Below are 16,115 nucleotides of genomic sequence, written 5' to 3' on the forward strand. Positions count from 1 at the left end.
GCGGTGTGCGCTGCGCATGCGCGTTGCGGCGCTCCGGTCCCGCCCCCCGCGCTGCCGGTGCCCGCGTGACGCCTGGCCGCTGATTGGGCGATTCAATAGTCGCGGGCTGCTCGAACGGCGGCAGCGGCGCCGGGCCGCGAGACTGCGCGGCGGCGGGACGCCGGCTCACACCCGCACGCACCCGACCACCCGCGCTCCGCGGCCGCCCCCGGCCCTTTCCCCCTCGGCCGCTTCTCCCCCCCCCCCCCCGGCGGGCACCATGCTGGCGGAGCAGGAGAACCAGGAGAACGTCCCCCCGCCCGCCAAAGCCCCGCCGCCCGCCGCCGGTACCCGCGTGGCGCTGGGGCTGCTGCGGGGCGGCCCGGCGCGGCCGGGGCTCGGGCTCGGTGCGCAGGTGAGCGGCGGGGCTTTGGCGGGGGGCGGCGGGCGGGCGCCATGTTGGGGCGTTGTGCAGCTGTCAGGGCGGCTGTCACGGCGCTGACCGAGCGCTCCCGCAGGCGGCGCGGAACGGAGAGGGCCGAGGTGCGGCGGCGGGGCGGCATCAGCCCTTCAGCGTCTACGTGGACGAGCCCGACGAGGAGCCGCGGCGGCCTCAGAGGAAGAAGGAGCGGGATGAGGAGGCGGCGGACGCGCCGGGGCTACGGGCCGCCCTCGGGACCTTGGGGGAGCGGCGGCCCCTGGCGCCCCTGGGCAACGCCATGGAGCTCAGCCTCGGTAAGCGGCGGCACTGCCTCCTCCGCGCCCGGGGCGAGCGCCCGGCCCGCGCGATGTGGTGCCGGCGGCGGGACGCGGCCTGCGGCTGAGGAACGGGGCTGGAGCGCGGGACTCGGCTGGAGGGAAGCGGGGAGCATGTTGGGCAGCCTGGAAAGGGCTTCCCGGCCCTTCTTTAGTGGGGACAGCGGGGCGCTTCCTCCTTGAGCCATGGTTCGGCTTCCCCAGGGCCTGCTTGGCCCCCCCGCGTGGCCTCCCGCCGGCCAGCAGCATCGCGCCTGCTGCACGGGGTTCTGCCGGGCCCCTTCTAACGAGGCCTTTCTCCTAGACTCCCCGAGTATCATGGATATCTCCATAACTTCAGAAGCAGAAGAACGACCAAACGTTAACAATGTGCCAGACTATGTCAGCGATATCCACAAGTACCTTAGGGAAATGGAGGTGAGATGCCACCCGTTCTCTTGCTCGCATATTTGGGCTGAGTGTATCTGAGGATAAGTTACTGCCACAGTAACTGAAGTAAAGCTGGGAGTAAGTAAGTCCCCCTGCTTCCTGCTGGGAGGTTGGCTGCGCTCTGCACTGAGCACAAGCCACAAAGCACATGATGCAGATGTAACTTTCTGAGTCCAGATTGACCATTGCTTATCGTGACCTGTTAAAAGCAACCTGGGTATGGTAAATGGAGTATGAGTGACTGCTTCCCTGCAGGCACCTAGTCCAAACTCAGTCTTGTCTGTCATTTGAACCCGCAGGTAAAATGCAAGCCTAAAATAGGCTACATGAAGAAGCAGCCTGACATCACCAACAACATGCGAGCTATTCTGGTGGACTGGCTGGTGGAAGTTGGAGAAGAGTACAAGCTCCAGAATGAAACTCTGCACTTAGCTGTAAATTACATTGACAGGTTTCTTTCTTCAATGTCTGTTTTGAGAGGAAAGCTCCAGCTTGTGGGTACTGCAGCTATGCTGCTCGCATCGTAAGTAAAAGTTCTTGATGGAAAATAACACCTACTGGTTTCGTAGTGATGGAAGTCTTGTAGCTTTCATATGATAGCCTGTAATCATATTGTTTAGTAAGGGCTTTGTAATAGGTTGAAATATACAAAAGCTTGGCAGCCCATGTGAAGGTTTGCAAGTGAGATTCCAGGTTGTCTTTGTAGATTGGCCTAATGGGAGGATTTCCAGATGTAGGAGTGAAAGGCTTCACAAAGGAATTAAGGCAATAGTAAGAAAGAGTATGAAAAAGCTATTTGGTTTTCTTCTGGAATTTCAGTAACTCTTAAGTTCTAAATTACTTAGTCCCAAAATAACAGACTCTTGGAATTCTTTAACTTCAAATTCAGGTGATTTGAGACCTATCAACCTGAGTGCAGCAAGCTTGCTCAGTCACTGTATCCAGCTACTTTGGAAGTCAGCACACAGTTCAGCACACTGGTTTTAATGAAGCGTTGCTGGTGGCCTGGTTCTCTAGTCCCTAACTGTTTGCTTCTGTTTCTCATGGCAGGAAGTTTGAGGAAATCTACCCCCCTGAAGTAGCAGAGTTTGTCTACATCACGGATGACACCTACAACAAGAAGCAAGTTCTGAGGATGGAGCACTTAATTTTGAAGGTTTTGTCATTTGATTTGGCAGCTCCGACGATCAACCAGTTCCTCACTCAGTATTTCCTGCACCAGCAGACGAATGCTAAAGTTGAGAGCTTATCAATGGTAAGGCTTACTAGCTCAGTCTGTGGAACTGTAGAGTTCTGTTGTTAATGCATTTTACAAGAGCTGTTGTATGGGAAATTGGTAATCACAGCCTGAACCTCTGGTTAATCAGCTGAGGCAAGTGTTGGGGCAGCTGTGGGAGCACAGGTGAGAGTAATTTAGCTGTGCTCCAGGAAGGGGTGGAGCTTGACTCCACCTCCTCTAGACCTCATTTAAGGGCTGACCACCACTAAGGCAGCATCTCTTGGAGGCTGCTCCTTGGTGGAGATTGCCTCAGCATTTCCCAGTGAAGGCATCCATATCAGTGAGTTTTTCCTCATAAATAACCTTTTGAATGTTACCATCTTTGTATCATTCCACCTTACAGCTGTATTTGTACAGACCAGAGGTAAAGGGCTTTTTAGAGTGGACTTTTCCACCTCCTAATATGTTCGAGTGTGTGATCTCTCTGGGACACATCTGAGAAGTGCTCATGATGTGCCTCTGGCTCCTCCAGAAGCAGTTCTGTACTGCTGGAAGCAATGGTATCATTGCTGCTCTTTGAGACATTCCATTACTGTTACAGTTTGGTACTTGGCCTGGCTCCACATGAATGCTTACTCAAAGTAGGCCAAGACTGCTGCATTTTAGTTTGGGGTTTGTTTCCCTGTTAGGTATTCCCTGTGTTCCTGTCTAAAATTGACACGTGCACCTGCCCTCTCACTTGGGCAGGAAGGGTTTTTATTTTTCCCCTCCACAAACACCGAGCTCTACATCCAGAGGCCAGTTTCTCAGCAGAGCACAGTGTCTCAGCTGAAGGTTCTGTATCACAGGTACCAGAGTTCCTACATGGAAGTCTTTGTTGCATTGTGCAAAGGTGAGACCAGTAATTCTTCCTTCTTGATTTTTAGATGCCTCTAAAGAAGAAATACACTGAAAAAGCTTGCGTGAGAACAGTGTTAGACACTAGCTAACAATAGATTCTATAAGAGAGGTGTTTGGGGATTTGCTCCTTGTGTTTGTTGCTGATCTGTGACTCTCGTTATCACAAGTGGTAGTATAGCATGCTTTAAAGTTTTCTGCGTCATTGCCTGCTTTAATATGGGTAAGCTTTGTCTTGAAGAGTATCAGCATTAATCCAAAGGAACAAATCTATGGGCCAGGTGTAAGTGGGAACTGGTAAAACTGTTCCTCCAGTTGATGGCAGGATTGGAAGCTTAAATTGCTGTCCAAGCGAAGCTGCTTAAATGCTCTTCTACTTCTTTTTGGAAGCAGATGGTTCACTTTCCCTTTGTCTCCCTTGCAGTATCTTGGAGAGCTGACTCTAATTGATGCTGATCCTTACTTGAAGTACTTGCCATCAGTTATTGCTGCTGCAGCATTTCATCTAGCAAGCTATACGATCACTGGACAAACTTGGGTATGTAACACTAAGACCTGAGCATTCACATCCCTTGATGCATGCTTGGTGTATTGGAAGGAAGTTTTGAGTGCTGGGGCCTACGCTGTTGAGTTTTGGGCTGCTGGAGTTGGCAGCCCTTCCATACCAGTAACCCATTAATGAAGGATTGCAGTATTTGAAAAGATAGGGATGTACCTTTATTGGAAAGGCAGAGGTATCTATGGCTGCATTGTGTTCTATTCATCCTCAAAGCTATAAACAGCTCTATTGGGATGAGGGAGCAGGCAGAAAGCCTAAGTAATGGAGGCAAGGAATACTTCTGCCCTGCAAAGAATTCAGTAGTCCTCAAGATTCCTGTAGATCTACAGGAACGCTTCAGTTGTGAGCAGTGATTGAGCTGCTCCGTGCTTGAGATAGTCAGACTGCCAGTGTCCTGGGACAATACTGTTTCAACAGGGAAGCTTGAAAACCTCCCCCAGAATGACATGAATGTGTTTCAGTGTTCCTCCTTTTTCCTCAGCCTGAATCTCTGTGCAAGGTGACAGGCTACGACCTTGAACACATTAAGCCTTGCCTCACGGACCTTCACAAGACCTACCTCAAAGCAGCACAGCACACGCAACAGTCCATAAGGGAAAAGTACAAGAGCACAAAGTAAGTATCTGCAGACATGTGTGGCAAGCCAGTCTGCTGTGCCTGAGCTTTAACTGGGGCTGGGGTGGGTTAATTGGGGAAGAATCTAAAGTCACACCAATGCGGTGTAAGTAAAATGGCTGAAGAGACCCTCCAGGTCCTTGCACAGTGCTTTGTTGAGCAGTGTTTCATGTTCAGCAGGCCTGTTGTTGCTACCCAAACCACTGCCTGAACCTTCAGGTAAAAACTGGAGGAATTGAATTGGAAATTCCTCCCTTTGTTAGGGAGGAGTGTGTATGTATGTAATGCTCAAAAAAGTCCAGGTTGGTGCGGTGGCTGCCGTGCTCCAAAACGTATCCAGCTGGCTGAGCCTTGCAAGGAATGTGCTTTACTGCAGTATCTATGTTATTATTTACAGCAGAGAGCACTTCAGCAACATTCCATCTTGCATCTCTTTGTGTTCTTTTTCCCTTCTCTAGGTACCACGCAGTATCGCTTATTGACCCACCAGAGACACTAGATTTGTAATAATCAAGAGACTTATCTTTTAAATACGCAGATGTATATTACAAGAAAATGATGTACAGTTTTTAAATGTGGTTCAAAGTTCTAGGTGTGATTACTCAGAATATTAATGCAGGTTTTGATGAGCGTAATTCTGAAGTTAGTTTTATGTGGTTTTAATGTAAATCTTTTGTACATGCAATCTTCTTAAAATATGTAGCTATGTTTTTATAAGAATGTTCTCTTGAAGCACAGAATTAACCATGAAGACCAAGTCAAGTCTGAGACTGCTTATCTAATTATAGACATAACAGTAATAGTAGCAGTGCATTATCACAGGACTTTTTCTCCTTCCGAGTAAGAGGGACTTGAATTCCGCAGTGGTATCTGTAGTGTTTTTATACTCCCTAATCTAAGCTGAGACTTAGTATGGCCAAACAGCTACAGTACTGGAAGAAACTGTATTGCTATGAGAACACCTTGCTGAAATCACTTTTTTGTGAGGCTTTCTGGGAGGCACCGGTTACTGGAAGCCCTGATTTCTCTTTAATGGATTACCATCATTAAAGGTTCAATGCTCTGCTGCAGGAACTGCACAGCTGAAACTAGTAAACTACATCTAGAAAGCAGTCTTACTGTAGTTATTTTCTAGCCCAAGTGTTAAACTAATTTTAAGCCTGTGAAGTTCCTACTAATTAGCTTTTCCAATAGCCCATCAAGGTAGTAAATGAACCTACAGCCTGTGTACCTCCTGAGGGGTGGTGAAACGATTATGCTGCAGGAGAGTGAACTAATGCTCTATGCCCTAGAAAGGACACAATGTCTTCTGGGGTGCGTAGGCTGTGTGCAGAGTAGTACTAATTCTGTACATCCCTCTCAGCTGGGCAGGGTCCCTTCTGTGGCATGCAGCAAAAAGGTAAACCAAGTGATCTTATTTTTTCTTAGTTACTAGAACTGTTACATGAACAATCTAGTTGTGCCTACAATCTAGTGTGTCATTTGATGAAAAGGACATCTACCTTCAACCTGGATAAATGGAGTGACACTCCCTGTACCTACTGTTCTTTGTGTATGGAAAGAAGCGAATGCACGGAAGAGCTGGATTTAACTGAGCCGTTCCAGTTTGGCAAATAAACAAGCTTTACACCTGTTCTGTTCTTAGCAGTCTTGCCAATACCTTAAAATCACTACCTTGTAGTAACACCATCTCAAACCAGCATTGCTTTTGATTCTTTTTGGCAAGGGATGCCCTGTGAGAAACCTGTACCCCTTAAACTTCAAGTTGATTCTATACTGATTAGCTGCACACCTAGTATAAATTCTATGTATGTGTGAAGCCGTGGGTGTGGGCTATTTAAGAAAGAAAAGGAGAAAATTAATTAAAAATCAGCAGCCCTCTATTGAGCTGCCATGTATGCATTGAGCCCAATTACACATCTAGATTCAGTTACTAAAAGCTCTCTGTTCTGCTCCACTCTGCTCTGTGGTTCAAGCCCTCCATGAGCCATCTCAGTTACTAAACCAATCTAGCCAAGTGAGTCATCCAGCTGAGGCAAAAGTATGCAACAGAGGCTGCTTTTTGGCTGTCAGCCTTTTAGGTTGTGCTTTAACTCTTGCCCATCTTCTAGTGTTTAATGAAGAACTATACCATGTTCTTCAGTAGTCTTCAATTAGTTTTATTGCACTATCTATCTTGCCACTGGAAAAGCTAAAATCAGTTGGGAAAGACTGCAGTATATCATGTCTAGTGCTTAGTATTTGAAATGCTTGACCCTTGCAGGAGAGGGAATACGTATAGACAGGAATATGTGTGCCACAGTTGTGACGTGAGTTGGTGACCTTGAAAGGTCAAAAAGCTGCATTGGTCAACATGTTTTGAAGATCACGATGCTCATTGTGAGAAACAGGCTTTTGCCTTCTTCACCTTCCTGTGGCATCTACTGGGTAACTTTCAAGACACTGAGAAAATGCACTGGTTTAGCTCCCGAGGGACAGGGCTTTCTGGGTTTGTTCCCTTCTCCTTTTTCTTGAAGCTTTCATTGTCATTGGGAGCCATTTTTTCTCCCTCCACCATTCATTTCTAAAAGCGATGCTGGGAAGCAGTATCTGTGACAGCTACTTCTCTCCTGTTTACCTGTCATATAAAGCTGAAGTCACATATAAACTAGTCCTACGTTACTCTTGTAAATATGTGCGCGTTTCTGATTTACTTGGTTCTCAACACAAAGCAGACAGCTTTGAGACATCCTCTGTTCTGCCAGATTTTCAATTGGGAGCTTAATATAGTTCAGGAAGAATTTATGTCTGTGCATGGAGTGTTTCATTAAACTTTTCAAACAACTACTGAGGTAGGAGTTGCCTCTGTGTGGAAGTTCTGCGGCCTCTTTTCTTCCGACCAGAACTATTCATCACCTATGAGTCATTCACATGGGAATGGTGAGTAGGCTGTGCTGCAGATGGATGCTACCACACTCTCACTTACATTAACTTCTTTTTATTTTATGCTGTGTCCAGTTACATAAAATATAGAAAAAAGCAGAACCGGATTTGGGGTGCGAAGAAATAAAATTATCTACAAAAATAAGTTCAGTAATAAAACAACATCACACTCTATGGCTTTACTGAAGGGGATGCCTTTAACGAGAAGCTCTCTTCTTTCTCCTCTTTTTGTTAAATGCTTTCTTACTTGTGTTTTCTTGTTTCAAGTTGGTCTGTGGTCTGAGAGTAAACAAGACTGTTTATCAAATGACTGTACTAAGGAGTTCCATCTCAAAACTGTGCTCAGTGCAAAGTTGTTTCTAGAAAGCATTCTAAACACAGTGAGGGTTACCATGGTTAAAGCAAGGACACAACAGTAAAACTAACTTGAGATAAAACTTAAGATTAGCTATAATGTAGCAGTTCATTCAAGTTTACCTTTAAGCTCTGGTTCCTTTTGGAGTGATTAAGACAAGTCAAATACCTGACAAGCTCAGGAGGCTGTGTGCCCTTGAGGTTATACCATGCTCAGGCAGGCCCAGGTCACACAGGTGCTCAGCATGGTGGGGCTACATCCCAGCCATGCTGCTATGGAGCTGGAGCAGTGTATTTTTAAAGAAAACACTAACTTCTCACCCCATCACTCCTTACTGAAAGATGAACTGGAGGTGGTCAGATTGCACGGGGCCCCAGACAACTTCATCTAGTGAGTGGCAACCCCACCACTGGCAGGGGGTTGGAACTAAGATGATTTTTAGAGTACCTTCTAATCCAAGCCTTTCTAGGACTCTGTGATCCATAATCACCTCAGACAGCTGTAGATCAGCCACAGTGACTGGTCACCTAAAGGAGGAGCAAACTAGCAGATTTTAACTTCCTCACTCTGCTGTATAATCTCAATCGACCAAGACCTTCCTTGGCATTGGCAAAGTTCTAAGCATAGGCCATCCTGTTGCCAAGTATTCCTTACCATCTCCTTCCCCCTCTTAATCTCATATGGTGTTTACCTTGTTTTCTTTGGTACTTCCTGTGGTTCCAGAATGACAACTTCTTCCTCTTCGCTGTCAGACAGTACAATAGGTTCATCTAGAAGAAAAAATAATTACAAACATGAATTCACAAACTGATCCAATTTATATGAACACCTTCTGCGATCACTAACTGCAGCACTTTTAAAGAGATAGTCAGAAGTGGAAAAACAGGCTTATAACTACTAATGCTTATTCTGGAGCTCTTCAATATACTACAGAAAACAAGCTTTCTTTTGAAGAAAACAGATGTAAAGGTGAAATGAAAGTGCCAAATAAGTATAATGTCCAAAAAGAAAGTGACTACGATGGTCCTAAGGAAGACAGAACATCTTGCACATTTCTATTCTTTAATAATTTATACTTAAAGCAATGTAAATAAACGTATGTGGTATCAAGGGAAGTACCTTTGGCTTCACTCATACTTGTATCCTCTGTTTCTGCCCTCTGGCATTCAAAAGCAGTAGCGCTGCTTTCACCTTCCTCTTCTGCTGCTTCCTCCCTCTCTGATTCTTCCAGCTCTCCCCAGGCATTCTCTATTCCTTCCCCAATTTGGGCTGTGCCGGGAGTGTGCAATATTGGTTTGGCAAAACTGAAGTAAAGAAAATCTTGGAGTTAGTAATTGCACTGTATTAAGGCTGTTTCCTCTGAAGGCTATAGGGCCACCCTGAGCCATCTGATAGCTTGAGTGTCTTACTAGCTTCTAGAAGGGCCAGTGCAGATAAGAGGAAAACTCCCCCCCAGAATAACGAATAGAAAACATACACTTCTGAAGGAGGGTCAGCTTTAGTTATGATTTCTTCTGCTTGTTCTTCCACATTGTTGGTATCTACAGCAGCACTGTCCATTTTGAAGGCAGTGATCTTCTGATTTGATATTGATTCTGCAAAGCCGAACTTCCCACCTTCTTTCCTAGTCATCCAACAACAGATGTTATTTCAGGATATTTCACATATATGAATATAGCAAGCATTTCCATACTTGTAATATTTTAAATGATTACAAACAGAAACAACCTGCTGTTTCACTATAAACTGGCATTAACTTTTCAATCAATTTTTCAAAGTACTTTCCATTCCTTCCCCAAAAACTCACCTCACTTTCTGGTCGTTCTCCAAAGCTTTCTGAATTAATTCTGTTATTTCCGCAACCTTCACAGCTGTTATTTTACTGCATCTCAGAACCTGTACGTTACATACACGGTAACAGTTTAGAATCATGAAAACATGACTTAAAATAGAACCACAGAACAGATCCTTAAATGTTTTCCTTGACTTTTACCTGATCCTTTAATAGCATAATCCCTCCACTAGACTGGATGGTACAAATTTCCTGATGTTTATTCATGGCAATTACAAGGAGACCATCCATCACACGTTCCTCTCGTTCATTTGGATCCACCAACAAATACGTCCTAGAACCAAGTTTTTAACATAAGACAACAGAAGTTTGAGGTTGACTTTGACTCCCCTGTAACAGTTTTCTTCCTATCTGTGCAAGCTGCTGGCTACTATCACACTGTGGAGAACACGTATGAACGTGTTAAGAAAGCTGTCTGTCAACAAGAGTATTTTCACAGTGTTGTAACAATAATTTTGCACAACTGACAATAAGCTGTTTCTGTCAAGAGCTTTAAGAAGAATTCTTACCCCTGCTGGAAGAAGGCAAAACTGACACAAATAGGCATGTGGTGGATGCTCAGGGGCACAGGATCACGTTCCTCAGGAGAGTACTTAGAAAAGAATTGGTTATTGGTTATTTACATTGTGCAAGAGCAATGTAAAGAAACAGAAAGCAAAGAAAAAAAGTCTAGTCAACTAAATATTAATAAAAAACCTCTTTTGGTTCTCCTTGTATAACACTTCCCATTTACTACTTATGGAGGTAAACCTGGTATGACTTACCACCGTTATTTCTTTTCCTTGCACAGAAACATCTGGTCTGCGAAAATGGCATAGGGCCACAATTCCTGCTATGCTGGCAGCATCTATAATGTTACCGTCGTGATTTAACAGGTGCAGATCCACACGGATTTGCCAGACCTGAGGGAAAACATGTATAACTGGTAATGTGTAACATAATTCCACAGAAGCTCCTGCTTTTCCAAGCAGGAAAAACTTCCAGTTTTTGAATCACAAAAAAGAGCAGCTTACATTCCTCGAGTATTTGCTTTAAGAGTTAGGATGAAAAAAGACCAGTATTCAAAACAAGACAGAGCACCTGAAAAAGTGACTTTTATGTTTAAACTCATTAAATATGTTTATATGTGATGGAATTCGAGAAATATTTAGATGTATAACTAAGGGACGTGGCTTAAGTGGGGAAATATTGGTGCTATGTGGATGGTTGGAGTGGATTATCTTGGAGGCCTTCTCCAAGCTCAGTGATTCTATGCAATGGTTTGAGACTGGTAGTTTTCTCCTACCTTTTCACCAGCAACAACGCAGAGGGATTCTGTATCTATACACTTGGAATTCCTCAGGCATCGTTCTATCAGTCTGTTCACTTTGACCAGTAACTCGGATTGCCTGTTCAAACAAAATCAACCCAAATTCAACATCATTATGGTACATACTTGTGCGTGTCCAAGCAGTGGTTCATACATTATCACAGTATCAGTCTCGTGCGGGTTGGAAGGGACCTTAGAGATCATCAAGTCCAACCCCTAGGATTCGAGCCTCTGTGTAGCAGAGCGGCACTTCTACCACTTGCACCATTATCCTTGCCTGGACTTCTTAAGAAAGCGACGTACCTGCCAGGCTCAAAGCCAGGTGCAGCCATGGGTGAGAGCTCCAGGTTACAGAACAGAATCCCTTCTGTAGCCCGGTTTGGCTTCGGGGGAACGAGTTCACATGAGACTTGCCCAAGGACCCTGCAGAAAGAAATAAGCAGCTAGGCCAGAAAGCTTAGCAGGAAAATACCTAACGATGGAAACAAAACACATAAAGAAAAAACAAAGACCCAGGTGGATGTTTTCTAACACATTTCTCGTTGTTCAGCTCAAGTTTCCTTTCCTTCACCCTGAGGGCGGTGAATGCGCATAGAGCTGTGTGTGTCCCAGCCCGGAGACCCCCGGCCGCTCCTACCTGGTCTTGCCCAGCTCCACCACGCAGCAGCCGCGCTCGGGCCCGAAGGAGATGCGCACATTGCGGTAGTCGTAGCACTGCCGCCCGTCCAGCCGCTGAGGGGACAGACACACACACACACACACACACGGGGCGGTCAGCGCACCACGCCGGGCCGCGCCGCCCCGCAACTGAGGCGAGAAGGGCCCGGGGCTGGGTACGGGGCAGGGTACGGGGAGGCCGGTCCGACACCGCACCTTCCTCTCCTGGATGGCGCGCAGCAGGAAGCGCCGCTCGCAGTTGGACAGCGGCGTCTCCTTCATGGCGGACCCCACAAACGGACGGCGTGAGCTCGGCTGCGGGACGTCATCAACACGCGGCGGCCGCTCCAGCCGCCTCACCACAGAGCGCGGCCGGCGGAGCTGCTGAATGGGGCCCCCTGGCGGTGGGCGGACACGCGATTCTTCGGTGCAGGCGCCTAGTGCTCTTTGTGAGAGGAATTCCTTCTTCCCTAATACCCAGCCTACACCTCCCTTGGTGCAACTTGAGGGCATTCCTTCTTGTCCTGTCACTGTGACCCACGAGGCCGACTTCCCCTCACCGTGACCTCCCTTCCTGAAACTCAGGACTTGATCTTGTTGAAGCTCATACCATTGGTCTCAGCCCACTGATTCAGCCTATCCAGATCCCTCTGTAGAGCCTTTCAATGTCATTTTGCCTGACAGTAGAAGTAAACACTTCTCTTCAATGAGAAATCTTCACTGTTATTGAACCAGCCCACATTAAATCAACCTATCTTGCTATTTCTTCTATTTCTTTCCACCTTTTCACTGAATCATAGAGTGGCCTGGGTTGAAAAGGACCACAATGATCATCGAATTTCAACCCCCTGCTATGTGCAGGGTCACCAACCAGCAGACCAGGCTGCCCAGAGCCACATCCAGCCTGGCCTTGAATGCCTCCAGGGATGGGGCATCCACAGCCTCCTTGGGCAACATGTTCCAGTGCATCACCACCCTCTGTGTGAAAAACTTCCTCCTAATATCTAACCTAAACCTCCCGTCTCAGTTTAAAACCATTCCCCCTTGTCCCTTTGTTGTTTTGGTTTGTTTATTTTTCCCCACCACCTCCCTTTTCCTTTTTTCTATTTTCCTCTTTTTTTTTTTGGGAGGGGAGGAGAGGGTTGGAAAGTACAATGACTTACTGCCAACTGTATTTGGAATCACTGGTATTTGTGCTCCAGGTGTGAAAACTGGACCTGCAGTGTTTGCATTGAGGTCGACCACAGCAGGCAAGCAATTAATTCAAGCATTTTTCAGAGTAGCTTAATTCTCGTAGCTTCTGTGGAAGAAGAGAGAGAGCTGAATTTAATGCTTAAATGGACATTCTGTGCATGACTAATGCAGCAGTTCAGATATTTAGCAGGAAATATCAGGGCTTCCTTGGGTATCTTAGCTGTCACTGTTATTGATTCAGCATGCTGCTTATCTTGGAAAGGATAAATTAATCAGTTCTACTTGGATCTCGTTCACTAGCACTGTTTTGTTATAATTGCTGCATTTGCAAGGGAAGATAATGCTTACCATCTCTCTAATACTCTTACAAAAAACATTATATTGTCAACCAGTGAAAAAGAATTGAAATCTGGAAATGGATGCATTGCTCAACAAGTCATTCACATTAGCTAATAAGTTGTACTATTCTTGCAGACTATGTGGACAGTGGGATTTTTGCAGTAAGTGGTTGCTCAGTAGTGCAGATGAATGAAAACCAGTTTTATGAAGCATTTGCATTTCAATATGAAACAGCTTTTCATGAAACTCTCTTCAGGTACTTACATACTAAAATTGTTACAAGGGTTTATTGGAGGCTCCTAGACCATGCTACCCTCTATTAATCATAGAAAAGGCAACAGGGGCATTGCAAGGTGGAATGATACAAAGATGGTAACCAATACTCAAAAGGTTATTTATAAGGAAAAACTCAACAATATGGATGCCTTCACTGGGAAACGCTGAGGCAATCTCCACCAGGAAACAACCTCCAAGAGATGCTGCCTTAGTGGTGGTCAGCCCTTAAATGAAGTCTAGAGGAGCTGGAGTCAAGCTCCACTTCTTCCAGGAGCACAGCTAAATTACTCTCACCTGTGCTCCCACAGCTGACCCGACACTTGCCTCAGCTGATTAATCAGTGGTTCAAGCTGTGATTACCAACTTCCCATACAGGCATACACTTAGAATTGTGCCTTAGAAGGAGAATAGGAAAAAATCTGATCCTGGGCCCTCACACGAACTGTTTTTTGCCTTGTTCTGTCAGGCTGCAGGCAAAGTGCCCTCTGTGTGTGAAAAACTGTTGATCACAGCCTGAACCTCTGATTACCACCTGAGGCAAGCAATGAGTCAGCTGCGGGAGCACAGGTGAAGGTAATTCAGCTGTGCTACCAGAAGGGCTGGAGCTTGGCTCTGCCTCTCCCAGATCTCATTTTAAGGGCTGAGCACCACTAAGGCAGGATCACTTTCTCTGGAGATCATTTCTTTATGGAGTTTACTGCAAACCTTTAACATTGGCAAGAGTTTTCAGTTTCTCATAGATTCTCTTTCTATCATAATAATCTTTCTTATGAAACAGCTGTTTAACCTCTGTTTACCTATTGGCTGTATAACTGTACACCTCTGCCATCACATTTCTTAACAGAGATTAGCAACTGGGTGAGAGAATGAGGAGCTAAGTCTTGTTGCTTAGCAAATCACAACAATAGTTTATTCCTTCCCCCCAGGGCAGTTGTTACAGTCAGAAAAGTTAGTGCAGTGGAAAGGTGATGCAGGAGTGGAATAGCAAAAGGGACAAACAGGAATGGAATACACACCTGTCTCCAAGGATCGGGGCTTGCAGGGAAGAACTCCACGAGAGAGGAATCTCACAGTGGCAGCCAGCCCTTAAATGAAGTCTAGGAGAGGTGCAGCCAGGCTCTGCTCCTTCTGATCACACAGGTGAGTTGCCTCCACCTGCATTCCCAAGGCTGACTGGGTCCTTTCCCCAGGTTACACTAAGGCATTATTAGTGAACATCAGGAGGAGCTGGATATGGTTCCATGGGGCTGGTGCCCCTCCCATGCAGAAACCAAGATGTGTGTGGGATGGAAATAAGTTTTTTCATTTGACTCGTGCTGTATTCTTTATGCCTGTACGTGTGCAAGGAAGGGTGAAGACTTTCTTACACATTAAGGAGGTAGAAAAACATATAGCACAGGAATCATGAAGCAAGCCACAAAGAAAATAAGGTCAACATCATTGCTTAATGGAATAGAAGTTGAGCTAGTACACTATTTCTACAACATTTCTGTGCAGTAAATAGCAGAGTTACAGTTGTAATCAGGTAATAGAAATACTGTAGGTATTTGAAACCAGGAAGAAAAGCCACGAGTGTATTGCACTGCAGAGTAAATAAATGAGTGAATAAATCACAGGTGCTCAGGCTGAGCAGGAATTCTTAATAAGAAGAGCCTAATGATCTATTGTGCTCGTATAGGAGTGTTTCTTCATTTGAGATGAATGCTCTGTAGACAGAAATGCATGAATTGGATTATCTTACCAAACTGAACCATGAGTGAAAATCACATTTGAGGAGTGAAGAAAAAAACAAACTGCATCTGAATCTCAGAATCTTGACTGCAGACCTCCAGCTGCTGCATTTTCTGGCCTTACAAAAATACATAAATGCTTGATCTCTTCTTCTCATGGTATCCATAGCTGTAATGTGCCCATATTGCTTAGCCGCAAGCTCTGCCCTCTTGTGTCTGCAGCATATGCGTTTACATATGTATAAACAACATACCATAGATATGGTATTTCAGCACATAAAACTGGTTGGGGAGCAATAATTTGCTTTTCTAAGAACCTTGGAGAGCTTGAAATAGTTACAGTTCCACTGGAATAAGAAGGTAGGTAACCACTGCATGCAATGCAGCCTGCAGAAGTAAAAGCTGAGCAGTACAGCCTGCTAAAATACTACAATTTAGGGATGTAGTTATATGCTAAAGGCATTTTGTTTCAAAAGCGAACCTGGAATGGTCACCGAACCATCTAAATACCAGCTGAATGCAAGTTGAGCATGTCCCAGAATATTTTCTGCCCAAACTGTAGACCTCGCATCATCTGCTGGTTTATGATGACGTTTTTTGCACCTAAGAATGAGTCCCACACAAACTTTAGACCCTGTAGCTCTTGCAGTCCCTTTGGGAAAGCAGGAAGTATTTACACTGTTGGATTTGAGATCAGCCATGGAGTTATAAAAGAAATGAGATCCTTTCTTTCTTACTGCTGCTGCCTGTATCTGTGCTTTTCCAAAGACTGACCTGAAATGGCTGCAGTGCTGTCCTGCCACTGTGTGAGTGTGCTTAATTAATCTGCGATGTGGAGTCTCAGCACAATAGCTAAATATCAAGAGGTCTGCCATCTCTGCACCGTGCCATTTGTCACTGAGCCGCAGAGGTAAGCACTTCAGTTTGGCACTCCAAGCAAATTGCTCTCTTGAATTTATTGATAAAAGTTCACAGTGGAAAGCAGTTAGTAAGTTTAAAGAGTCATATTAAGCCCAAATTGTTAAAG

General features: G+C 45.5%; 2 protein-coding genes across 3 annotated transcripts; one reads left to right on the forward strand and one right to left on the reverse strand.

The window, feature by feature from the left end:
• The first annotated feature begins 62 nt into the window (after positions 1-62).
• CCNA2 (cyclin A2) lies at positions 63-6,088 on the forward strand. Its single transcript, XM_015861915.2, has 8 exons — positions 63-394; positions 498-714; positions 1,040-1,152; positions 1,464-1,687; positions 2,215-2,419; positions 3,705-3,818; positions 4,321-4,454; positions 4,913-6,088. Exons 1-8 carry the CDS (start codon positions 260-262, stop codon positions 4,959-4,961), a joined length of 1,191 nt encoding a protein of 396 aa, XP_015717401.1. The 5' UTR covers positions 63-259; the 3' UTR covers positions 4,962-6,088.
• A 1,327-nt stretch (positions 6,089-7,415) lies between these two features.
• EXOSC9 (exosome component 9) lies at positions 7,416-11,862 on the reverse strand. 2 transcript variants are annotated; one of them, XM_015861913.2, is made up of 12 exons: positions 11,766-11,862; positions 11,530-11,624; positions 11,196-11,315; positions 10,869-10,971; positions 10,348-10,485; positions 10,093-10,175; positions 9,725-9,857; positions 9,539-9,627; positions 9,209-9,355; positions 8,851-9,035; positions 8,423-8,501; positions 7,416-7,655 (listed from the first exon to the last, which is right to left on the reverse strand). In XM_015861913.2, exons 1-12 carry the CDS (start codon positions 11,829-11,831, stop codon positions 7,574-7,576), a joined length of 1,320 nt encoding a protein of 439 aa, XP_015717399.2. In that variant the 5' UTR covers positions 11,832-11,862; the 3' UTR covers positions 7,416-7,573. The 2 variants fall into 2 exon arrangements, with proteins under 2 accessions (XP_015717399.2, XP_085403032.1); XM_085546906.1 differs by lacking the exon at positions 7,416-7,655 and adding an exon at positions 8,139-8,258.
• Between the last annotated feature and the right edge of the window lie 4,253 nt (positions 11,863-16,115).

Source organism: Coturnix japonica, chromosome 4, assembly GCF_054131305.1.
Source record: "Coturnix japonica strain WE chromosome 4, WE-NBRP24, whole genome shotgun sequence".
Classification (NCBI taxonomy): Eukaryota; Metazoa; Chordata; class Aves; order Galliformes; family Phasianidae; genus Coturnix; species Coturnix japonica.